Source organism: Eulemur rufifrons, chromosome 20 (assembly GCF_041146395.1).
Source record: "Eulemur rufifrons isolate Redbay chromosome 20, OSU_ERuf_1, whole genome shotgun sequence".
Taxonomy (NCBI): domain Eukaryota; kingdom Metazoa; phylum Chordata; class Mammalia; order Primates; family Lemuridae; genus Eulemur; species Eulemur rufifrons.
In genome coordinates this window covers 17,172,590-17,199,033 of record NC_091002.1, presented here as the reverse complement: position 1 = coordinate 17,199,033, position 26,444 = coordinate 17,172,590, and the positions used below count along the sequence as shown (strand labels likewise).

The 26,444-nt window shown below is 46.3% G+C and overlaps 1 protein-coding gene across 1 annotated transcript in view; it reads right to left on the bottom strand.

Annotated features, from left to right (window-relative positions):
* PTPRT (protein tyrosine phosphatase receptor type T) overlaps window positions 1–26,444 on the bottom strand; it is a 778,866-nt gene that overhangs the window by 241,541 nt on the left and 510,881 nt on the right. Inside the window, exons 16-17 of the mRNA XM_069495747.1 lie at window positions 1,835–2,036; window positions 417–519 (exon numbers count right to left, since the gene is read on the bottom strand). Coding sequence (XP_069351848.1) covers window positions 417–519; window positions 1,835–2,036 — 305 coding nt within the window. The remainder of the gene's footprint in view (window positions 1–416; window positions 520–1,834; window positions 2,037–26,444) is intronic.

The following is a 26,444-nucleotide window of genomic DNA, read 5'->3' as shown; positions in this document are numbered from 1 at the left end:
ACCAGCCCCCAAGTCTTATCCCAGTTGTGATCTCTGAGCAGGTTGTTTTCAGAATTCAGCTAGTCTGTCCATCTGTCTGTTACTGGCAGTCACACACAGGGAGACGATCTTGCCAGGAGACTATGTTTGGATCCCCAACCCCACTAACTACATTTGCCAGGTGAGTTCCAGAAAGTTCTCTCCCAGACCATCTCACGTCCCTATCAGCATGTTCCTTCTGAACACACCACCATTTGGTAACAGGATCCTGGCTCAGAGGCCAGAGTTTTTAAACTGGCCTTAAGACTGCCGGCTTCCAGGAAGTCTTGCTCCTGGCCAGTCTTGCTCACAGGCACGGCCAGTCACATGAATTCACTGGAGGTGTGTATGGCGCAGAGAAGGGAAACCGCAAACTCTGGGTGAAGAACCCTCCTCACCTGACAGGGGCTCCCCGAGACTGAGCAGGCTTCAGCATCACTGTGATGGTCGTGTCTGTTTCATTCAGTGGGGTTTCTGTGTCGTACTCAGGCATCGATGGAGCTGGGCAAGGAACAGAGAGCACAGGTGAGCTGAGCACAGGTCCCAGACCCTACTTACCACCTCCCCTGGTGCCATCCTTAAAGACACAGGGTGACTAGAGGCAGGAAGTTTGCAAAGGGTTTGGATGAGAAATCTCCCAGGCTTTCAGCAAAGGAGGCCCTGACTCTCCTGCAACCCATAGTAGGTTCTTTCAAGGGGCAGGAGTCCAGGGAAGGGGAGCAATGATGTAGCCAGTAAATCACATGAATCAAAAAGTCCCACACTGAATAAACAGATTCCTGCTGGGGTTATAAGTATTAACAAAGGAATGAAAGCAGAGTCCACCTTGTTAAGCACATTTAAAATGCAAATTAAACCTAAAATAAACTAGTTCACCTCTACCTTCTTTTTTTATGAGACTTCCTCCCCCCATACCTAACAGATAGGAGTACAAAATAAATCTAATCCTTTGGGAAGGTAATTTAGCCATTTGTATTAAGAGCTATTACAATCCACATCCCTTTTAATTCAGTTTTTCAATTTCTGAATTTAATCCCACAGTTATAATCTGAACCAACGAATTAAACTTTATTTTGTAACATATTTATTGAAGCGTTACTTTACAAAAACATGGAAGCACCAAATATATCCAACCACAGAGGAATGTTTAATTAAATTACGTCCATCCACTTGACAGAACATTATAATGAAAGCAATGTAGCAACATGGGAAACGCTTACGGGATAAGTGAAAACATTAAGCTACAAAAAAACATGTTTTTTTTTTTTGCAACACCATGTGCAAAATATGTATGTATGCAAACCAGAATTGCATAGATATTCTTAAAAATGAAAGTTGTAAAAAGGGTTCTGAGATAATTCTGCTTCGATGCTGTCTCGTGGTGGAGGGCCCGAGTGTGATGGCAGTCTGCAAGCTTGGACACTCATTCACCCACTCATCCATCAGACATTTCAGTAGAATCTGTGCTATGTCTTGGATTGGCAAAAAGAATATTCTTGAAAATAAATTTTAAAAACCAATTTACATGCAATACACACACACACATACACACACGTATACACACACACTATTTAATGCAATCCTGTGGGCAAATTATTTGGTGACTTGCCACCTAGTTAATATGGTTTTTACACTTTAGGAAGCTCATCATCTAGGTTTTCTTCGTGAGATTACACGGGTAACCCACTAGGGACTGCACTGTCCTAATCACTCCAATACCACATGGTGACAGTTGGCTCTGATTCTTCAAGGAAAGTTAGAAAGGGTTGGGGGAGTGAAACAACCTTTCTTCCTTTTCTCTTCCTAAAAGAGATACCTGAAATTTTGGTGGCGATCCGAGTGGTGACAGGAGGCCCAAAGCCCTTTGCTGTGCTGGCCTTGATGGTGAAGGAGTAGGTGGTCCCTGGGTACAGACCCACAAAGAGGTGGTGAGTTTCATTCCGGAGCTTGAACACTTTTCCCCTCTGGCTGGAGAGGTCGGCGCTCGGGTCCAGTGAGCCAACAGCCTTGTAGTTGATCTGTAGGACAAGTCAGCAAAGAAACAAGTAAAGACCCCACTGAGGAAGATGCATGGATCTCATTTGGAGGAGCACCAGGGGAGGAAAGGGGAGGGCATGTGAGTTTGGACAGCAAGTTCTGCTAAGCTCCCTGTTACCACCCACTTTACAGAGTATCCCAGCCTCCAAATCCTCCACTGCCGACGTGCTGGAGCACTGCCATCCGATAGAAACAGAATGTGAGCCACATGTGTTAATTTTACATTTTCTAGTAGTCACAGCGAAAGAAGTAAAAAAGAAAGTGAAATTAATTTTCATAATATATCTTGAGTCTAATATATCCAAAATATTATCATTTCAATCTGTAATCAACATGAAAAAAATCAATATGGTAATTTACATTCTGTTATTCATATTAAGTCTTAGAAATCTGGTATGTCTTTTACCCTTACAGCACACCTTCATTTGGACTAGTCACATTTCAAAAGTGCGGTAGCCCCGTGTGGCTGGCCACCGTATTGGACAGCGCAGGTGTTGGGCAGAGTCCATGTGTAGCATCCCAATAAGAATTATTTAGAAGGCTTGTTAAAAACGCAGATCACGGGTCCCATACTCCACTTGAATAGCGTTTGCTGACGGATACTTTTTTGTGCATTATCTTGGTTGTCTTCCTCAAAACCCTGGGGGCATTGAGATAATAATTCTCATTGTTTGATGGGAAAACTGAGGCTCAACTGGAAGCATTTTGCATTAAATCAGCACTTTTCAAGCTATCTATGGCAAGCTTTATTTATAGTGTTTTCCAGTCCACTGCAGACGGATAATAATTCAAAGATCAAGCCCCCCCATGACTTAGCATGTGTGTTTTGTCAATAACCAAACTGGTCTACACTCTGTGGAACGATTTCCGTCCACTGTTCACTGATCCCACGCTTGGGTGTCACAGCAATGTCAAGGTACTGCAAAAGTTTGGAAGTGCTCACTCTCGGTAATTTCTGCACTTACCCTGCGGTGAAAATAACCCACAGTTGGTAGCCTGGCACCGGCTGCATGAATCACACTTTGAGTCTCACGTCTCTAAACTACACAGTTGTTAAGTGGCAGGAGTTTTCGTTTGTCTTTTCTAGTTTTTTTTCCATCAGAACTGTTTTATTAAAGTATAATGTACATACAGAAAAATATACAGGTTGATGAATTTTTGCAAATTGGACACAGTCCTATAATCAAGAACCCAACTATGACCAGGTTCAAGACTTTCTCCCATTTCCTTCCAACCCTACCTGCCTACCGCCAGCAAGGATCACCTCTGTCTGACTTCTAACAGCGTACACTAATTTTGGCTGTTTCTGAATTTTATAAAAATGGAATCCTATGGTATCTGCTCTTTTGTGTCTGGCTTCTTTCTCTCAGCATGATGTCTGTGAGATTCATACATGTTGGCATGCATAGTTGCAAATCATGCATTCTCATGCTGATTTGATAATCTATTGCTGACGCTGGACTAGACCCAGGTCTGTCTGACTCCAAAGCCTGTGCTCTTTATTCTATGCCCCACTGTCTGGCCTGGAGACACAGTTCATTCGTTGAAGAATCCATTCATTCATCCACTTATTTGCTGCACACCATTCCTTGCATATTACTGTATGCTAGGCCTCGCACTGTGCCCCACTAGGGACTCCCAAATGAATACAAGCCAGGCTCTGTTCTCAAGTGGCTTCCATTCTGAGGGAGGTAAGCCAGATATAGACAGCTGACATCACTTTATCTAAAGTCAAGAATGTCCCATGCTTACAGGATGGCCAAACCCAGGCAGAAAAGGGACCACACCAACTTTGCTTCAAAACTAAGTGATTTTCTTTTTCTGGCAGGGGCAGCAAATGTTTTGGAGAAAGAGGTGATTTCTGTCTTCTGTATTAAGTAGTAGTGGTGTAACAATTGATGCCATGTCCTCGAGGAGAGAGGCCAGACTTTGCCTGGAGCAGAGTGAGCCCAGGAGGAGAAACGCAGGGAGCTGAAGGCTTTGGGCTTTTCGAAATCAGAGCACAGGCACGTGCATCCATCACGCAGGTGGCCACCAGCTCTAGGTTGCTCTGGTGGACCTGTCCACAGCAGCCCCTCCAGTCACTTCTGTCACCCCAGCCCTTCTCAGAGCAAGCACCTTCTCAGAGCAAGCACTGCACGCATCTGCCTCTCTGCGCTTGAGGACTTTCTCCACGGGTGCTCGCTGGGAGTGTTGGGTCATTACACCCCCAGCAATGGATGGGAGCCGGTATATGAATTCCCCAGGCTCCACTGATACCCCTGCAGCACCCCAGTTTCCCTGAGGGGTTCAGCTCCACTTGTTTCCAAAGGTAACTGGCTTGCAAACACCCTGATCATTAGCGACTTTCCTTTCTCTTTACCACTCTCTATTCCTTTACTGGTGTTTCTTTAACTTCTCAGCAATCTGCTCACATTCAAACCCTTGTCTCAGGGTCTGCTTCTGAGAACTGTCAGATGAAGACAAAGTGCTCAGGTCAGCGTCTCAGGAGAGAGCAAAACTCAAACCTGAAGGATGATAGGGAGTCAGAGCAGAGGAAAGAGCGTTCTAGGTTCGGAGCAGAGGGAACTGCCTGGGCAAAGGCCTGGGGTGGGAAAAGGCTTAAACAAAGCAAAGTCTGGTGGGCAAGTGGAGCTTTCAGTGTGAGGTTGGATTCTGGTTTTTTCCTGATGGCAGAGAAGGGGGTCAGAGGTCCTTCTGATCAGAGGGTTCTGCTGGTGGCAAGTACTCCCAGCATCCCAGCGGAGAGGACGTGTCCTTGCATTCTTTCAAAATTCTGTCCCTGTCCCCCTGCCGGGGCTGGTGGCAACTACATTGATATACAGACACTGGGAGGTAAAACTCATGCCTTATTTACTAGCCAATTCTTTTCCTGCGCTCCAAATTCAATCCAAAAGCAACTTAATTTCCACCGAGCTGTCAATATAATATACCGCGCTCCCCTGCTCTCCTAACCTTCCCTGGTATTACAGGATCCTCACTTACTTGTAATGAAACACTATGAATAAATCAATGTATGTTAATATAGCATGTCTTCAATTTTTTATGAAGGGCTTCACCAAATCTAATTCCCACTGCTTTGTCAGAAACAGTCTTTGAAAAATTTAACTTGCAAGTTTTACGAAGTTAGTGGGGGATCGGGGCTGGGGGAGGGAAAGAAGGAAGGTGAGAAAAATGGAATGGGATGGCGCTGTGGTCGTAAATGCGTAATGAAATATGGATCTTCGTTTGTAAGTGGAGAGAAGGGAAGATTTGTTAGAATAGCGAACATAAAATAAAGGGTTAGCAGAAGGAAGGGTGCTGAGCTGCACATCAACCCCGGGCTCCAGGGATGAGCTCTGGCTGCAGTAAAGTTCTCAAGGGTGTCCCCCTCCCTCTCTGGTTGCTGAGAGTGGGATCCAGAGCCAGAAACCAGAGCAAGCACTTCATAATAAAACTCCAATCATGTCATAAGAACAATGGTTTCTCACAGCTCTTAGAGTGAAGATCGCATTCTTAACCTGGGATCTTAATGAGCTCACTGCATAGGCTGCCCTCTCCTGCCCATCTTGCACCACAAGCCTTATTTCCGGACTTGAAAAAAGCCATGGTCCGTTCTGCCACAGGGCCTTTGCACCAGCTGTTCTGCCAGCTTGGAACACCTCTTCCTTTCCATGTCTCCCCTTTGCCTAATTCATGACTCCTCATACTTAGACCTCACTTAATATGACCCTTTTTATGGGCACCTTCTCTGACTCTCAGATTCTCCTATTTTATGTTCCCAGAGTCACATATGTCTCCTTCGAGCCACTGACTTTACATGTAACCATACAAGTATTTCAACAATGAGTCCCTTTTCCACCAGCCCCGAGGTTGAACAAAATACAGTCTACAAGCCAAAGTCCACCCATCATCTGTTTTTGTAAACAAAGTTTCATTGGAACACAGCCACACCATTCATTTGTGTACCATCTATGGCTACTTTCACATACAAAGTATGTGAAAGCAGTTGCACAGACACCCTACGGCCCACACAGCCTAAAATGCTTACTCTCTGGCCCTTTATCGAAGAGGTTTGCTGACCCCTGTAGTAGACTTTAAGCTCCAAGAAGGCAAGGATCTTATCTGGTGTTTGTTCAGCATTTCATCTCCTTACATGTATAAATGAATGATCAGATTAGCTGTGTGGCTTGAGTAATTGGCTTAACCTCTCTGAGCCTCCAGTTCTTCCAGGGTAAAATGCTAAATCCAATTTTAGTTTTGGTTTTAACTTATGTTGCGGGGTCACATGCAGTTTCTTTACTTCTGGGAGACAAGCCCTTTGTGCAGGAGTGAGGCTCTAGCAAGTCCACAGGTGGCTCTAGCTTCTGCACCAAGGCTCTGGCTGCAATGGACCAGGGGACATCTTGAGAAGAACAGGTGGCTCTTCCACCTGGGCTGCAGGGAGAGGGCAAGAGAGCGGGGAGAACAGAAGGAAAGAATTTCCCTCAAAGAATCCTGTCAAGGAGGGCTTGTTTGTCTCCTGAACGCGCTTGGGTTGAGCTGTGCTGTGGTCTGGGCACTGGGCGAGGTATGGGGTAAAAATACAACAGTTTCACATGCAGACAGAACAGGTGACAAGGTCTGGGTTTAGAGGATGAGGTGGTACGTGGGGGCTAAGGGAAGAGATGAGATAAAGTGGGGATGAGAGAAGTGGACAGAACTCAGAAACAAGTGGTTGGAAGATGCAATCATGACAAAAACCACCTTTTTGGAACACTCACTACATGCCAGGCACTGAGAGGGGGGCCTCCTGTAAAAAAAAGTATCTCATTTAATCTTCAAAAAATAGTATGAATTTTTTTTTCTGGTTATTCCCATTCCTCAGCTGAGGAAACTGAGGCCAAGAAAGGTGACAAGGCGAAAGTGTAAACTGGGGGAAGGGCAGGGGCTAGGAGTGCCATCTGGGCAGCATGCTGGAAGGACTGGTGGAGACACCTCCCCCGGGACATTCAGTGTTCTCTGCTGCCTCCACTTGACCACAGCCCCATCTCTCGGCCGGTGCGTGAATGTCAGTGCCATGTGTGGCAGGGGACACACACACAGGGTGGCCCCAGAGGACCAGAAGTTTATTCAAAGAGATCACTCCCAAAGAAATGGCCCGAACTTGAGAAAACTCACTATGATTTTATCAAACTAAGTACTCGTATTACTTACTGATACACATATCAGGTTAAAAACAGGAAGTTCATGTGAGCATCACGATCAGAGGCAAGCTGGCATTAAGCCGACAGTCAAATGGAATTTTAAAAACACTGAGAACACTAGCAGCAGCATTAGCTATCAGTGACCGTAGCGTAAACTGAGTCAAGGCCTGTCCACCCAAGGCCTGATGTTCCAGAAGCATCCCCTGCAGCTCAGCACCCTTCCCTCTTGCTACTATATGTGTGTCCTCGCCCTAAACGCTTTGGGAGGGTCCGCGCCTACGTTATCCATCCCATCTGCCCCTGACCTTCTCCAGTGGCTTCCAGCTCATACTCTGCAAGTCTCAATGTAGTGAAATTTTAACAAGGCCACAGGTAAAATCAATCAACATGGCTGGTTTATCAAATAAAGGGTTAAATTCATTTTTTTTTTCTTTAAGCTCAAAACAACCGGTTAAAATATTTTCTCCCTTTTTTCAATCCATAGCAAAAGTGTCTGCAGGCCATGGTCTTTGTCATCTAGGTGGCCTCAGAGGCAACTGGTAAAAAAGAGACCGGCTCAAGGTAATCTCCTCTTGTTGGAAAGTGCAGTGTTGGCCCTTTGGTTTCCAGACAATTTAAAAATACAACATGAACCCGTTTCTTCCACAGAACACTGCAGATCCACAGACGTCTGCAATGTAAGTGCCAGTGACTTCTGGACCAGGGAGCTCTTGTGTTTTTCCTACAAAGCCAGGACTATAAAGCCAACAGAAGAGTGACTGTGACTGATACTCATCCTGCTGTTCCTGGTGTTTCTAAGACTGGAGCCAGCATGAGTGTGAGCACCTGCTGCTTTTGTGCACAAGCAGCGATTGCCTTGCTTTTGCTTCTATTGAGATTTGCTCATTGTCTCTATCCACAAATGCTCACCGGTAGCCCATTTTGTGCTAGACTCTGTGCTGGGCTCCGGGGAGGGGAGACATAGATGGAGAAGACACGGTCCCTGACTTCGGGGAGGGGAGACATAGTTGGAGAAGACACAGTTCCTGACTTTGTGGACAAACACAGGCATTAATGGAAATTGCAGAGAGCCAATTCCTTTGGGAGCACAGCTGTGGGAGTCACTGGTTCTGCCAGAGAAAGAGAGGACAGGCTCCCAGAGAAGCTGTGAGAGTGCTGGGCTGGGCCGGTGGCCCTCAGACCGGGCAGAGCAGACAGTGCTCAGGGGACCTGCTAAAACATACCAGTGCCCGGGCTCCACACAGGAGCGGTTACACTCAGCTCTCCAGATACAAATTTAAAGCTGCCCAGGAGATCGAGCCAGGCAGCCACAGCTGAGCATGGTGGAGCTGGGGACTTAGGGAAAAGAGGAATTAGGCGAAAGAATTGTGAGATGTGGCAAAATGGCCTGCTGGAGGGAACCAGAATGTCACTGCTGGAGCAGCACAGTGGCAGTTGCCACAGGCAGGATGCACTGAGGGATACTAACATGGGTGGGGAAACAATATTTGCACAGTCTCAAAGTATCTTCCTGCAAATTCATGAGTTACTTTTGTGGTTTTACTATAAGTTCAGAAATTCTTTGATATGCTTCCCTCATTCCTCTCTCCTTGAGTGGGGGCCAGACCCAGTGACTCAATTAGAATGAATGGAGGATGGAAAGGGAAAAAATATAGTAGCTTTAAAGTGGAGAAACTTGGAAAACACCATCCTCACCACACGATCAGGGTTAGCATCCCCAGTGATAAGTCTTGTTGAGATCACGTGGCCACTAATAGGCCGTGGTAAGCAGGGCACATTCCTTCCGTGGTTTTCTTCCCCATAACCTCAGTTCACTAATGAGAAAACATCAGGCAAATTCAGACTGAGTACGGAACTGTACTCTTAAATAGTGTCAAGGTCATACAAAGACAAGGAAAGGTCAAGAAACGGTTACAGGTTGGGGAATAAGGAGACATAACAACTATTTAATAAATGCTACATGGAAACCTGGAAGAGAAAAAAGGACTCCTGTGGAAAAACTGAGGAAATCTGAAAAAAGTGTAAAGTTTAGTTAATAGTAATTCACTGAACAGGAATGCTTAGTTTTGATAAATATACCATAGTTATATATAAGATGTTAACATTAGGGGAAGTTGTGTGAAGGTTATAAAACTCTGTGATATTTTTTTTGCAACTTCTCTGTAAATTTGTAATGTTTCAAAATAAATTATTTACAAAACAACAACAAATGGTGTGCCGGCGTTTGGCACCTGTGAGAGCTTTTGCGGCTGCAGAATAGAATCTACAGCAAATATTCACTGAGTTCTTGACTAGGTGCTCAGCCAGGTGCGAGGCACTGGGGAGTCTTCAGGAACTACAGTCCAGTGAGGGAAACAGGAGCCACAGGAATGAGTGGGGAAGGCAAGTAAGATTCCTGCTTGTAAGAAGAGAAGGTGCCTCTTGGCAGCAGGTAACACAGAAAATTGATTGCGTCTCTGGGGCCAGAAGCCTTCCCCACAGGGCATGAAGGGGTTAAGCAGGTGAGGTGGGTGGGAGAAGGGTGGAGGAAGTGATAAGAGACAGTGTAGAGTGAAGGAAAGAGAAAGCAGGAGAGATGCTTTGGGGCAGGACCACTGCTGGTCTAAGGGGTGTTTTTGTGTAAAGTAGAAAAATGTGGCTCCCCTCAGTCTTGCCCCCTGTACTTCAGTGAGCTGATGGTGCCTTTCTTAATACCTAGTTATATTCCTCCCGCCAGACACAGCCAAGAGCTTAATAAATTTCATCCCCTTGGCTGTGTTTCTTTGTGCAGTGGACAAACTATGCAACAGCACATGGCATCCTTACGGGGGTCAGAGCATGGAAGCCTTTATGGGACTACTCAAGTGCTTAGATTTTTATCCTGAGGGTAATATACAGCCATTTAAAGGGGAAGGCAGGTGATCAAGAGAGATACATGATCATACTTGTGTTTTAGAACAGCATTACTGAAAGTGCAGTCTGCAGACAGAACAGCATCAAGAATCTACCTGGAACTTGTTAGGGATACAGATTCATGGGCCCATCCCAGACCTATTCCTGAGCACTGATCAGAATGTCTGGGGCTGAGGCCCAGAACTCTCTCCTGGTGACTCTCCTGCATGTTGAATTTGAAGAAGCACATTCTCAAGCAAGGGGACGAAAGATTAAACTGACTGTTGGAACAATACAGGGGACCCTAGGAAGGTCTGGTTCTCATCCAGATGACAGATGACAAAGAAGGCCTGGGGCAGCCCAGAAGCAGAGAGGATGGAGAAAAGGTGAATGGAGTGACTCTGAGAGCTGTCGAGTCCTGGCTGGAGAAAAATGAGGTCCCTAAGAATGCAGGGAAAGATGAAGCCAACACACGGCATAAGACCTGGAGGGGGATGAGCCTCCTGAGGCTGGAAACCACTGGGGAAGACCTGCGAGTCTTCACTAGCCTCATGCTTCTGATGCTGTGGACATTCAGGAAGGCAAAGAGTGTGGGTCTCGGCCTGGGAGGAGGGAAGACCACTTGGCCTTTAGTCTTGCAGAACCTGTGTTGAAACCCAGATCTACTTACCAAGAGTTGAGTGACCAAGGCTCTATTCTGTAACCTCATGAGCCAAAGTGCTCTGATGACAAATGGATGAAGTGGCAAAGTCTCTGGACAATGCCTGCCAGGCTTCTCTGGTTCCCAGTGCTGAGCTCCAGGGCCAGAGGCCCACCCTGTGGGTGTGGTTGTCCATGCCAGGGCTGCCTGGGCTGCCCTCCCTCGCCAGCGCTACCAGCACAGGGACTTGTGCCTGCGGTTGCTGCCATGACAGCCCTTCTGCAGCCCTGCAGGGAGCTGCCCTAGTCTAGCGTGGACTCCTTGGGTCGCCATGGATCAGAGAGGTGTTGCAGAAGGGGGAGTCAGCTTATTTGCCCAATGTGGCTTTTGCTATTTCCCATCAATATCCTCTTCTCTGACTTCAGCTGGTTTCCTGTTGGCTCTGGGATCAAACGCTGGGAGACAAGCTCAGAGTGCAGCCAGCCCAGGGTCTTTAGTGTTCACCATCCAGCACCCCAAACTGCAAGTTTGGCCAGTGGGTGATAATTACAAGAAGTAACATTTATGTGCTTACCATGACCCCACTCTTGCCCGCCCTCCCCTCAGCTCCCAGACAGACTTTGGTGTGTGTTCCTGTCTGTAGGTTCTCCCTCCCACCAGCACCTCAGGCCCCTCCGATCCTTAACACCGGGCTACCTCCCAGTTTCCTTGCCTCCCCTCCCCTTCCCCACATGGGAAGGATATTCTGAGTTTCATTCTCTCCAACTGCTCTAAATTTCAAAGAATGCGGCCAGAGTCCCATAACAGAGCCACCATCAACTCAGATGGCTCTAAGCTCTTTCTTGCTAAACTATCATAATGCAGCTTAATAATGTGAAGCTTAAACCCCTTTTCAGCTTTTAATCTCATGCTGGGGTGTCCTGGGTGCTATGATTTTGTTATTTTTCACAGAAACCTTCTTGCCTAATGAGTCTGTCTAGCGCTATTCCCAGTGGCTTTTAGTCTGCATGGCAATACTTCTTGGGTTTCCGAATGTAAGCTGCTTGCCTTCCAACTTCACACTCAGCTGATTTTTGTTCTGCTAAGTTTAACCTGGTTAAGTTGCTAAACTGCATGACCAATTCCTCTCCAGTTGGCTTTGGGCATGGAGATTTGAGAACTGAAATAATCCTATGACCCTGCTCCCTAGAACCTTGCAGCCACATCAACAGCCATTCTAACAGAAGTAGCCTGGAAAAAATCCTTCATTAAGGGCAAAGCCTGGATTTTATTTATTTATTGCAATACTTGCCAAGCACCCAGCTTGGCATAGAGAAGGAGTCATTAAAGTTTACTGAATAAATGAGGATTAAGAATGAAAATGTAACAAATCCTGAATGTTGTATGGCTGGGATTTGGAATGAGGTCATTCTGATGCTAAAGCCCAGCATTCTCCACCCCACCCTTCCACCTTGCCCTCAGCCTCTCTGTGCGCACCCCTGTGTGGACAGTTTCTAGGGCAAGGGATTGACTGGGGGGAGGCTGTCACACCACAAGGCTTTGCAGTGGGTCTGTCTGAGTCTGCCCTCCCCAGGAGGGGCTTGGTTAGCTTCCCCAGCAGCTGAGTCCACACCTGTCTGGCACATAGTTGGTGCTCAAAAATCATGTATTTAATAATTAATGAGGCCCAAGCTGATGGAGGTCTTGTTTTCTTGGGTGTGAGTTTCCAAATCTGGATAAATAGACAGTCCTTTTGGTACTTTTTCCATTTTGGCTGGTTTTTAAAAATAGCCACAGATCCTTTGACACTCCTCTCATCAAAAGGTGGAGTTTATGTCCCCCCTGCTTTCAAGTCCTAGGGGACATGCAACTGCTTTGACCAAGAGAATGTGGAGGAAGTGATGTTTTGTGACTTCTAAGACTGGGTTGTAAAAGGCAGTGCAGTTCCCGACTTGTCCATGGAGAAGTCCACATCTACAGCATCTGAGCTGCTGTGTGAAAAGCCTGCATCCCCGGGGTCGCCATGTGTGAGCACACACAGGGCACGTGGAGGGGACATGTGTGCAGGTTCACTCGGGTCAACAGTCCCAGCTGAGTGCAGTCATCTAGGCGCCAGGCTGCTCAGCGGGGAAGCCTACAGGTGATTCCAGTTCTCAGCTGTCTGGCCACCACCCCTGGTCATTTGAGTCTCCTTGGCTGAGACCTTAGACATGGTGGGGCTGAAACAAGTCATCCCTGATATGCCCTCTCGCATTGCTGACCCACAGCATCTGTAAGCATAACAAGGTTGTGGTTTTATGCCACTAAATTTTGGAGTGGTTTGTTACCATGTTTGTTACAAACATCATTTGTTCATTAGATTTGAAAGTTTCTTGAGAGCATGGGCAACATTTTATACTCTTTTGTATCCACAAAAGGAAACAAAGTATATGCTCAACAAATACTTTCTGCCTTCTTAACCACGTGATCAAAGGTAAAAGCACTACTAGCATATCGCTTGTGCGGTATTTTTGCCAAAATGGATAATCTCAATCTAATCATGAGAAAACATCAGAAAAAAATAAATTAAAGGACAGTTCCCAAAACAACTGACCAGTATTCTTCAAAAGTGCCGAGGTCATAAAAGACAAAGAAAGACTGAGGCAGTGTCCCAGACTGGAGGAGACTAAGTAACAATAACTAAGTGGAACAGAGGAACGTTGACAGGATCCCAGATTGGAAAAGGGGACATTAATTGGAAGATAAATGAAATTCAAATGTCAGTAGACTATAATGCTAATCATATTGTATTAACAGTTTGAGGAATTCATCAATGTTAATTTCCTGGTTTTAATCATTGTACTGTGTTTATGTAAAATGCTAGCATGAGCGGAAGCCAGGTGATGGGTCTATAGGAATTCTCTGCATGCATTTCACAATTTTTCTGTAAGTGTAAAGTTATTTTAAAATTAAATACTTTTTAAAAGGAGAACAGAAAAAAAAAAGTGTCCTAAGATCCCTTGATTGGCTGATCTGGAATCATGGAACCACAAGGTCATAAGCCAAAGGCTCCCCTCTCTGCTCCCCACATCCTTGTAGCAATTTATTACAATAATAACAATATGAGTGAACATTTAGGATGGCTCACTGTTTGCCAGCTGCCTTGCCTGTCAAGGGCTTTCCATGCATTACTCATTTCAACCTACCTACTGGATACGATGGACACTATCTGGGTTATGGGTACAGTTATAACCCTGACTCAAGCATAACGAAATTGTTACATGTAAACAAAAACATCAGTACCCCCCCAATATTTTGAAATTTAAAAAATCCTCTTAAGTTTCTGAGGCTATCGCCATTACTATTCCCATTGTGCAGGTAAGGAAACCAAAGCTGAGGGAGAATAACTTTCCAGAGCTCTCACAGATGCTAAGAGGCAGAGCCAGGCTTTTAGACCCAGGCAGCATGAATCTAGAATCCACTTGCTTAACCTCTGCCCTTTTGCCATCATTAAGAGTGGTTAGTCTTGCTTCCAAGATCCGAGAGACCAGAAACTCTGCTCTGGGAGTCTATCTGTTAGAGGATCAGATGAAGTGAAAAGACATGCCAGGAGTTTGGAGGGCTGGAAAGAGATTCTGGCTAGAGGGTTGGGTGTATAGGGGCCAAAATTAAGAGGAAGTGGGGTGGAAGTAAATTTGGAGAGTTGGGGGAGATCAGGGAACCTGAGGCCAGCCTGTATGTCCCAAGCACCCCAGAGGGTTTTCCTGACAAGCCTGGAACTTTTTGCCTCTTTGTCAGAGGAGAAGACAGAGCAGATTGAGAGGCCTTTCTAAGGAGAAATCCATTGATCACATAATCACACATTCTGGGTCAGTGAGGGGGCCGAAGGCTGAAGTTTCACTCTATTGTGCTTTCCTTTCATTTAGCATTTTTCTCACGAAATTAAAACAGAATTGATTTTTCTCCTCCCCTAGATTAGGCATAGGAAATGAATAAAAGTGTGGGCATATTGGAGAACCAAGCATCAATTCAATCCAGCAAAGAAGCATTTGTAAGATGTTTTATAAGTCGCTATTTACTTTGGGAAGGTTTTATAAAATCCTATTTTTTTTTTTTTTTGGTTCTGTTTTTCTCCCTTCTTGGTTAAGATAATCATTTATTCTAAACTTCTCTCTAACTTGCTCATTTCAGGTTAGAAGCTCTCTTTTTCTAACTTTGTCCCTGTGGTATTCCCCCAGAAGCAGACACATAGCAGGTGACACCGAATTTATGGAACTGTCATTTCTGGTGAAATGGGTCCGCTGGGTACCCCACACCCACCTACCCTGCAGTGACCCCAGGCTCACAGCAGGTCCAGAATAGAACTTCACAGGTAGAGGGAGTTTCTCTATTTACCAAGTACTCAGAGGAGCCTGGGGCAGGAGGAAACTGAGGCTCAGAGAGGTTAAGAGGCTTGCCAAAGGCCACACAGTACGTGGTTCTTAAAGGAGGCAGCTGTGAGATAACACAGCAACACGCAGAGGGGGTCAGAAGACTTGGGTTAAATCCCTTGGTGCTTTCTCTTAGCAGATGGTCCTTTGGAGCAGCACTGCCCACTAGAAATAGAATGGGAGCCACGTTTGTGATTTTATATTTTCTAGGATCCACACAGAAAACAGTAAAAAGAAAAAGGCAAAATTAAGTTTAGTGATATATTGTATTTAAACCAAGTTATCCACAATGTTATTATTCCAACATGTCATCAACACAACATTATTAAGGAGATATTTTACATTCTGTTATTTCTTCTAAGTGTTCGAAATCCAGGGTGTATTTTACCCTGTCTGCACATTTTGATTCGGACTAGTCACATTTCAAGTGCTCGATGGCCACTTGTAGCTAGTGGCTAGAACATGCTGGTCTAGACCAGGGTTTCTAAACTTTTTTCTGATTTGGACCTTTTATTCTCTGTTGTGCCCTCATGAAATTTTAATTCTACAGATAAGTTGTATCGCTGTATACGGACCCTATGCATATCTGTATGGCTGTATGTGTACTTTATGCGTATTATGCATATGCCTAAGAAAGGGACAATTTTTTCCCACACCCTGCCCTTGCTCCTACCGCCAAGAACCAACTTTTACCTCTTGGGGATGATGGCATCCCCATGAAGAATGCATGGTCTAGAGTAAGTAGTAGCCACCCTGAGCCTTCAATTCTCATCTGTAAAATGAGGATAGATGAGCACTAAATGAGGCAGTTCTTATTGGAAAGTGTCCACTGGTGCCAAGTGTGGCACTGATGCACTGATGCCACAGAGTGGGACCACTGCTTCCAACACGTTCCCTCCCACTTTGAGGCCAGTGCCCAGGAGTTAGGGCCCCTCCTCACCTGCAGGCAGTTGCCAGGAAGATGTGTGACTTGCCTGTGCACCACTCCCTCCTGCTCCGGGGACTTCCCAAAGCTTTCACATCTGGACAGAGGGGCTCTGTCTTTCAGGCTGGCCACAGCCCAGCCTAGGGCAGCAGGACCTTGTGGACCACAACTGCAGTGGCTTCACTCTCCTCGTGGGCACCTAACTGATATAAAAAGTCCAGAGGGCCCCCCTGAGGGCAACCTAGGTCTTTAACACCCAGACCAGGCCTTTCTTCCCTCCCTTGGGTGCCCACTGGCATAAGGGTAGTGGCCAGGCTTGTCCTCTCTGCAGAGACACCTGCTACCTGATCCAACTGCTGCCTGCCCCCAGTCCCAGTCTACCCCAGGACTGAGAGGTTGCTAACTGTGGGCTACGTGGTTTTCTCCTGCAGCTCCTGAGAGACTGTGGCTCTTGCTTTCCTTCCCATCCCTCCCTTCCCACTGGCCAACAGGGTCTGTTTCTGCATCTGTGGCTCCCAAGAAGCTCTAACTTGCCATCCACAACTTTACCATTATTGGCCAGTTCTTCTTCCGCCCCATCTGAGTGAGACATGCCCCTAGAGGCAGTGCCAGGGGTCACCCGGGAAGAATCCGGAATACCTTTGGAGACAGGAGCTCGGTCCCTCTCACTCGCCCTGTGATTCTGCCTCTGGACAGTGCTGCAAGAACACGGTGCTGGGCTCAGAGAGGGCTGGCTTCCGCGCTTAGCCCCTCCCCTGATTACAGTGACTACGCAGCACACGTGAGTGGAGCTCATTTCAAAGGCTGTAAACTTGGTCTCCTAAGCTGGGGATTGCAGAGTGAAACCCAGGAAGTAAGCGGTCTGATTGCCTGGACTTCCAGAGCCACGCCTCATTAGGCACCCACTGTAGGGAGAAGCCAAACTACAAACTGGAAAGGAAAATGACTTTGGGATTTTGCCTTTTTCTTTGCCTGATAATTCAGTGTACTTTTTTGGTTCTTGTGTTTCTTGATAGATACGATCCTTCCCCCACCTTTTACTTAGGAAGAGCATTCAGAATAGAAAGGAAGTGTTTTGAATTGTATCCTAAAGACTGAAGGAGAACAAAAGGAAGAATTTTTGGATTATGAAAGACAATGTGTACTTGATTAACAGTGTGACCTTGATCTTGGGTGGGCAGGGCTGGTTTTAGGCTAAGATGCCTAGCACCTGGGTGGCTTCAATAAGACTTAGTTCCAAATCAAGAAAAAAGGTTTTTCGTGAAGTTGAAATGTGTCCATGCATATAAGAGGCCTTGGAAATGCTCAGCACTGAGTCAAATACCAAGTAGGTCGGTCTGACTTTAATTTACAACAGGAGAGAGGGTCTTTGAGGGAAACTGCAGACTCATTCCACTGGAGTCCACAAATATCTATTGGGCAGTAATAAAAACTAGCCAATATTTTAGGCACCTGAGATACACCAGTGAACAAACCAATAAAGATCCCTGCCTTCCTGGAGTTTACCTTATGGTTGCCAGGAAGGTAAAAGGAGAGGAGAAAATTACAATAAGCATAATACATATGTCATTCATTTGGTATGTTAGCAGATAATAAGTGCTCTAGTGAACAAAAGGAAAGGAAACACGCAGCAGAGCAGGGTAAGGAGTGCAGAGAGCTGGGGAGACAGGGCTGGGGCAGCATCAAACAGACTCAAGTGAGATTTGAGCGAGGATGTCATGGAGGTGATAGGTGAGGGGTCAGCTGAGTGGATATCTAAGAGAAGAGCTTTCCAGGAGGGAAGAGTGGGAGGTGGGGACAGAGAGGTCTACACGGCCTGCACAAACCTCTGTGAGTCCTTGTGAGACTTAGGAGTCTGGTCTGGTGGACTGGGGGCCACTGCAAGTCATGAGAAACGGCCACAGAGTCCGACCTGGGGGTGAAAATGGGCTGGAGGGATGGGACTTTGTCCTGAAAGGTAACTGCTCCAACTCAGGGCAGAGTTGCAGGGGCCCAGGACCTCCCAGGACTCCTCCACCCAGGCTCTGGGCCCAGGTCTGGGCACCTGGGGGAACATGGTGGTATGTGGCTTTTACTTCCATACCCTCAGGGCCCAGAGGTTGCTGCAGAGCCCTGTCTCTGGACCCTGCCTTCTGGCCCAGCTGCCTGGTTCAGCACCCTCCACAAGGCCTCCTGTAGGGTGCTTGCTCAGGGAGTATGGGGAGAATGGAGGTGGGGCATGGATTACACCCAGGACAGGGAAAATGAACACAAAATTCAGGGTGCTGAGAGGGCATGTAAGATGACCATTGCCCACCCAGTATGGCCATCCCCAAACCTCAGGAGTGTGGAGCTTGATTTGAAGACATCAAAGATTATTATAAGCTGTGCTCTCTGAAGGGGGTACTTCCCACAACTTTTGCAGGAGTAACCTCTAGTTTCAGCCTCCCAGGGTCCCTGAGATCCCATTGCTCTTCAAGTAGAGGAATCAGGGCTAGGGCCGAGCAGAGCTTCAGAGACAAGGCATACTGCTGGAGAAATATTTAAAGAAACACAAACTCTTTATGAGATTCACAGCTAGAACTCCAGCCTCCGCTCAAGATTCAGAGCTCACAAATCCCCAGATGTGAAGAAGGCAACTAAGAGACATGCTCCTTAGCATGTTGAAGGTGTGTAACTAAAAGGTGCTGAGTGTTTCCTGTGGGAGGTGGAAAGAATCATCCCATTGATTCAGATAAAGGGCTCCTTCATTGAAAAACATCACATTTTGCATGAAAGACATTTGCTAAAATAATAGCAATTGAAATATTCTTTGAAGTGCTCTGAATACAAATATAGAAACACTCCCGAGGAGACCGGCTCATGCTAGCTTCTCACCTTATCACTGTCTTACTGGGTTCATCCTTAGGCTAAGGTGGGGTGATGCAGTGGCCCCACCACACTGCCTTGGGCTGCCTCACCTGTGTGTGTGGGTGGGGGTGAGGGTGGGGGATGGGGAAGGTTGGTCTTCTCTGAATCTGGCTGTCATTCAATGACAAACACTCCAGGAGCCCAGATTTTGTCTCCAAAGAAGAAAGAATTCAGGAACTATGAGAACACTCCGACAACAAATGGGACCCTAAGAAAAGGGATGCATTACCTACCTTCATATCTGGATGCCCTTTGGGGAGTTTTAATGCCCTCTCCACCCTGAACCTATGTATTGAAACTTAATTCTCCCAGTCCCTGGGAGAATTGACATTTTAGAGTCTATAGAGTTAATGGTGCCAGGGACACACCTGCAAATTTGTACTTCATTGCTCAACAAAAAGGTGCTGAAGCTTAAAGGCCCAGAGGTGTTGGGGGCCAGAGTTAGCCCCATTGCGGGCTGAAGACATGGAGGTGTCAGGAAGGAAAGCAACAGCCAAGCAGAGAGAAAAGCCAGTGTGCAGAAAGGGGCATGGGGCAGACACACCAAAGGACACAGGAAGCAGAGACAATCGGGAAGAGAAAGAGAGAGGAACCTGGTACTGCACTTTCCAATTGCATGTCCACAATATCAAGTCATTTCCCGCCCACCGCCGAGGATTTTCTGTAAGACCGATCTGAGCTATTTTGTTTCTTTAAAAATATCTTTCCCTGATGAGAATATCTCACCTAAATAATCACCTCATCTGGATCTTCAATCTTTTCCTTGTTCTGCCCTCAGCAAACAGCCAAAAGCTGCTGGTACCCCTAGCTCAGCAGCTTTCTCCAGGTCCCCTCCTTTCCCTGTGTCCACGGTCCATTCTTCCCTGTCCCAAGTCCTGCAACCCACTCGCTATGAGCCATGGGTTCATCCAAAGTGCAGACTCCATCCCACGTTAATTCATGTGGGGATCTGGTGATCCCCAAGGCAGCACAGCTTGCCCAGGGAGTGGAACTAGATGTCGACACCTTCATTTCACTGTCCTGTAACTCCCTGGGGGAAACAGACCAGGAAGCAGCTGTGTGGGCTGATAAAGGCTTCTCCACCTTGTCAAAATCCTCAGGCACCAGCTCCAGATAAGAGCCAGGTACAGGGGAGTGCCTGAGCCAGGTGTCAAGTCTTCCCCTGGAGCCACATGCGTACTGAGGCACACCACGGTGCCTGGCCACATCCCTGGCAGACGGGTGGGTATTCTCATCAGGAGGTGGGCTGGATCTTTCCCTGCTATACTCAAGAATGATACCAGCCCCTACTTGCCCCTTCTCAAAAGCAGGCAGCAGCTTCCTGCAGTGATTCAGAATGTGAGCTCTGCCACCTTTTTTTTTTTTTTTTTTTTTTGAGACAGAGTGTCACTCTGTCACCTTGGGTGGAGTGCAGTGGCATCATCATAGCTCATTGCAACCTCAGACTCCTGGGCTCCAGTGATCCTCTAGCCTCAGCCTTCCGAGTAGCTGGGACTACAGGTGCGCATCACCATACCCGGCTAATTTTTTCTATTTTTGGTAGGGATGGGGTCTCAATCTTGCTCAGGCTGGTCTCAAACTCCTGACCTCAAGTGTTCCTCCTGCCTCAGCCTCCCATGCTCTGCCACTTTTTAACTGTAAGACCTTGGGCAAGGTGCTTAGCGCCTTGGTACCTTGATTTCCTCACGGGGATAATGAGGTCCCTATCTCATAGGTTAGAAGGAGGATTAACTGAGATATAACACTTGTAAAGCCCTTAGAACAGCCTGCACATCATTGTAAGCACAATGCCTAGACATTGTAACCACTCAATAAATGCAATCTATCTTTATTACTGTTAAAACATTCAAGTCATTCAATGGCTTCCCATAGCTCTTAGGATAAAGCCAGCCAGCCATCTACACTACAGCTGTCCCATCACCTCATTGGCCACACAACCCTGGATCTTACACTAGGGCCACACTCACCTTCTTCATGTGCCTGGTACTGGCCCTGCATCTCCCACGGTGGGGTTCATGGCCATGCTGTTCCCTCACACAGTATGCTCTTGCACCCTCTCTTGGTTTGGTCAACCCCTTCTCTTCCTTCAGTTCTAGGCTTTATTGTTATTTCCTCAGGTGAGCCTTCTCTGCCCAAGTCCAATGTGCCATGATAGCTCTTAACAGCACCATTCTGAACAACTCCTGGGAGCATTGTTCACATTGTATCCATGGGCAGGTGCCTTATGGAGTGGTGCAAAGCAGCAGCCCTGCAGGGCAGGGGTTATAGCTGGAGGCGAGGCTGGGCTGACCAAGAGGCCAGGGTCTACCATTGATTGATGCAGGAATCAGGGCATGAAAACCATTTGTCAACATTTTCTTTATGACTCAGGGTCTAAGCACTGATGACTCAGTCTTAGGTCTCACATTGCTGCTTCTACCATCTTTCCACTCTCATCTTGACGTCTGCAGCCAAAGCATCACTTACAGAGTAAGAAAAAGAGAAAAGGCAATCAAAACCCTACTTCAAATCCTCCCCTCAAGCTACCTGTGAATTTTCACAGCCTATATCACACATGCAATTTCACATTTATTTGTTTGCTTCTTTGATTAATACCTACCACTCTGACTAGACTCTAACAACATGCAAGCAAGGGTCACGTTGGCTGTGGTCACTGCAATATCCTTATAATCTAGGACAAAGCGTAGACCCTCAATAAATATTTGTTGAATGACTGAATAAGCTTCAGGTTTAGTGCCCAGGGATGACCTCCAGCCCCAGTGGCCAAGTCTAGTGTCTGAAATCTCACCATTATATCATATTTTTCAGCCTAGTCCCTGGCTCAAGGAAAGGAACATTAGGTGCTTCAACTATCAGCTTGTAATTCCAGAGTCAGTCCTTTCATCAAGACAAGCACTGCCAAATTATGTCCAGGTGGGCTTCTAGGCTTTAGTCTTCCTACCCCATCTGTGTGAACCAGGGAGCAAGACAGGGATCAACTTAGAGGGATCCAATGGGAGATGATCTAGAACTAAGTTTCCATGTGAGTTGGTCTGGAATGTGGCCAGAGCATCAACATTTTTAGCAAGCCTTCCGTATTCCTGAGATTTTTATATAGCTAGTCGTCTGGCTATTTGGGGCAGGGGGAGACAGTTGAGACATGCTGCACCAGGTGACTCCAAACGTCCTTTGCTTCTCTAAGAATGTAAGATGTAATGATTGAAGAGAGGGTCCCACCTTCAAAGATGAGAAGAACCATCAGACTTTGGCTATGTTTCCAATCAAAGAGACAATTAAAGACAGATCAGCACAGGAGTTGATCAGGAAATATGAGTTCTGGGCTGGAGGGTGACTAAGTTAAAAAGAAGTCAGGATTTGCTCAATTCTGATGAAGAGTCCTTAATTCAATTTAGAGGATGTCTGGTATGGTTTGGATGTTTGTGTCTCCGCCCCCCCCCCCAGCCCCCAATTCATATGTTGAAATCTAATCCCCAAAATGATGGTATGAAAAGGTGCAGTCTGTGGGAGGTCAGAGCCCTCATGAGCAGGATTAGAGCTCTTTTAAAGAGATTCCAGAGAGATGCCTTTCCCCTCCCGCCACGTGTGGACACAGTGTGGAGGTGCCAACTACAAGGAACAGGCCCTCACCAGACACCAGACCTGCAGGCACCTTGATCTTGGACTTCCCAGCCTACAGAACAGTAAGAAATAAATTTCTGTTCTTTATAAATTACCCAGTCTGTGGCATTTTGTTATAGCAGCCCATTTTGTTAATGGGCTGAGACAGTGTCTACATGAAATATAACACAACACAGAGACTTCTGCCACATTCTGGGCAGAAAAATGACAAAGATCTCAGCCAAATCAGAGCATACAGAGGATATTCACATTTTATTGATCAACTACTGTGTGCCTGGCATTACACTAGGCTCTCCAGTACACATTGTATTATTTAACCTGCACGGTAGCAGTATGAGTTAAGTATTACCCTTCCAATTTTACCACTGAGAAGACAGGCTCAGAGAAGGTGAGTGACTTGATCAAGGTCATAGAGCTAGTGGTATGCTGTCAGGCTGGGTTCTGGCTTCTGTTCAAAGAGTGACAGGCTTGTGTCACTGAAAAAAGCATTTTGAAGAGAGGTACAGAACTATCTGTTCATAAATATTCATTTCTAATCCTTATTTTCATGTAGGAGCTTAGGGTTTCTAAATATTTAGATTTTTATTTGTAAACTGACAGGATCCTGCCATTGACAGGAACTCTCAGAGGGGACAGAATCCACTCCTTTTTGATTGTCATATCCCTAAATGACCTGTCTGCTGTGTTGATGCTTTTAAAAGCCTTGACGCTAACAGTGGCCAGTAGCAGCAACTCCAGACTTTAAATGAACCTGTTCATACCAATTTTAATTTGTAATAGCAATAGTAGAAATTATGGATAGAGGTTTGCCATTTGCAAAATATAGACCTCACTTGATCTAGACCACACTTCTGTGTGGTGTGGTGTTATGCCATATGCAGAGAGGAGAAAAAAGCTGTGGATATACCAAAACCAGGAAATGAAAGGTCAGATTTCACATGCAAGCTGTTGGATTCCAAGTCCAGCTCTCATTGCAAAGCACTGCCCTACAAAGTTTGGCCAGAATGAGAGTAAATGAGCAGTTTCACGCATGGCTAATGGGGTTGTAAATCTCCTTTTGGAGGCTGATCTCATGGCTGGAAGTCTCCTACAAGAAGTTAGTAACACCAGAGTCTGACACAGAGAGCAGAATTGGAACCAAAGAAAAACTATAAAGCAGCATGTCAATTTTAAAAGAACAATATACTATGACAAAGAAGAATCTATCCCAGAAATTCAAGGATTGTTAAGGAAATTAAGATTCTGCCAATATAATTAACCTTATCTATAGCTCAAAGTTCATCCTAAAAGGCTCCAAAATTAATTTGACAAAATTCAACATCAATTTCTGAAGAAAAAGCAAGGTATTTATAACCTGGGGTTGGGGAAAAGGTGTTCTTAATGAGAGAGAAAAGCATGTCATATATCCAACAATCATTTACTGAGTGCCCACCACATGCCAGGGGGCACAAGGAAGGGCAAGATAAAGGCCCTGCCCTTGTGGAAGCTCATCCTAGAATGGGATGCAAGTAGTGCTAAGGTTTGAATGTGTCCCCTCCAAAATTCATGCCGAAACTTAATCCCCATGTGGTGGCTTTAAGAGGTGGAGCCTTTTGGGGGGTGATCAAGTCATGATGGCTCTGCCCTCATGAATGGATTAATGCCTTATAAAAGGCTGGTGGGAACTAACCAAGGCCCCTTTTGGCCCTTCCACCTTCCGCCACCGGAGGACTCAGAATTCGAGGTTCCATCCTGGAAGAAAGGAAAAAGTCCCTGCCAGACACCAAACCTACTGGTGCCTTGATCTTGGACTTCCCAGCCTCCTAGAACTGTGAGGAATAAATACCTGTTCTTTATAAATTACCCAGTGTGTGGTCTTTTGTTATAGCAGCACAAACAAAGACAGGTAGTAAACCTACCAAATAAATAATGAGCATTTTTATTTATTTAAATAAAAATGAAGTGGATGATAGGTGCTGTGAAGAGAATCATAGACAGTGATTAACAGTTAATTTCACTTCTAGTGGAGAAAAAGTCAGTACAGTCCCATTAAAGTCAGAAACAAAGAAGAAGGTGCCGGCACCGACCATTATCGTTCAACATTGCTGTCAAAATACAAGCAATCCGAATTAAACAAACAAACAACTACTAAAGCAGCATGGGAGGGTATAAAGATAGCAAAATTCTTTGGGAAGAAATGTGGAAGCTATACAATTAAAGTCATTCCGGGATCCAAAGGCTGAATTTTGCCAACAGCAAACTGTCACGGTGGATGGGGAAAATTGCATTCCCAATTAGACGAGAAAACTGTGATGAACAGCGCTGAAAAGATACAAGATTTCCGGATGAAAGATGGAAACGCTCCCACCCTGCAGAGGAGAAATAGCAACCGCAGGTTCCAGCAGCGGAAGGAGAGACATTTTCAAGTTGATTCAGTGCAAAACTGTCTCAGAAACGTCATCAGAAAAGAATCTCCTCACATTGACCGACCCTCGGGCTTCATACTAAGGAATACTGTCCCTAAGGGAACTGCTCTGAAAAATGTGCCCTCTCCGGGCCACAGCTGGTTGCACTTCATGACAGGGATCAGTGGCTCCACGATGCAGATGTATCTTTTGCTCCGTCCCCGCCCACCAGGCAGTCCAGTCTCCCGTCTGGAGCAGAAATGTCAAGGTGCTCCTGCCCACCAACAGCAGCCTCTCTGGGGAGAAGTGCACACCCTAACCCCAACCCTCACCCCCGAGAACCCTCACTCTTTCGATAGCCGCTTCTGAAAAGGAAGATTTGGGAGGTACAGTGGTTTAGAGCCCAGACTTTGGTGTTGGGGAGACATGAACATGACATACATGTTCATGACATACAATGGGGGTGAGAAGTACCAGGGCAGATTGGGGTGAAGAATTCCAGACAGAAAGCACAGCCTGAGAAAAGACCCCCAGTAACAAAAGCCTGGGGAGGACGAAAAGTGGTGAGAAATTGTGTGCAATGGAATCTGGAGGGGGAGATGAGCAAGAGTGGCGCGTGGGGTCGGGTAGTAAAAGGTCTTAAAAGGCGTGATAAGGGGCCCGAGCTTTGTGACAGAAGCCGTGGGAGGCCAATTGTGGGATTAAGCCAGAGACTGACGTTATCGTACTTCCCTTTTTAAGGAAAGAACATGCTGGTGATAGTTTGGATCCGTGTAAATAGAAGATACACAGAAAGACAGAGCGAGGCTGTTGGCTGCTTGTCTCTTAGTTCGTTTTGCAATTACGTCCTTCCTTTGATAACTTGGATGAAAGCCACTTGTACCACTGCGTTTGGTTCTCAGCAAAGCCCTGCATTTCACCTGTGCTTGTGTGTAGCCTTGGCCTGGAACACTCATGGCGACAGGAGTCAGACACTGGGTGGGATCGCAGGCAGAAGGGAGCAAAGCCAGGGAGACCCATCTGTGAGCCGAGGTGGGCCCCTGGGCTCAGGATATGTGCAAACTCCAGGAATCCCCAAATCAAATGTTCCTTCAACAAGCAGTTTATTTCTGGTTGGTGGAGGGGAATGCTCAAGCTGTAGTCCCTCTGGCAGACACTGGTCTGTCACCCCTCACTGAACTCACACACACACACACACACACACACACACAAACACGTATGCATGCACGTGCATGCCCCCTTCCAACAAAGTTGTTTATAACATCAACAAATGTCATTCCTTAAGTCTATGTATGAAGACTAGCTGTCCAGGTTCACCTCTGATGCCTATGTGGCTGGCTCCATACAACCCTGCTAGACCATTGCCTCTTACGACACTTCTGCCTTGACCCCACAGAAAGAGAGCTGCCAGACCAGCTTGCTGTTCAGTCTTGGTCCTGAGCCACTTGCCCTGACCCAACTGGGAACAGAATCATCTGCTCTGTCAATGTCACAGGGGGCCTAAGGATT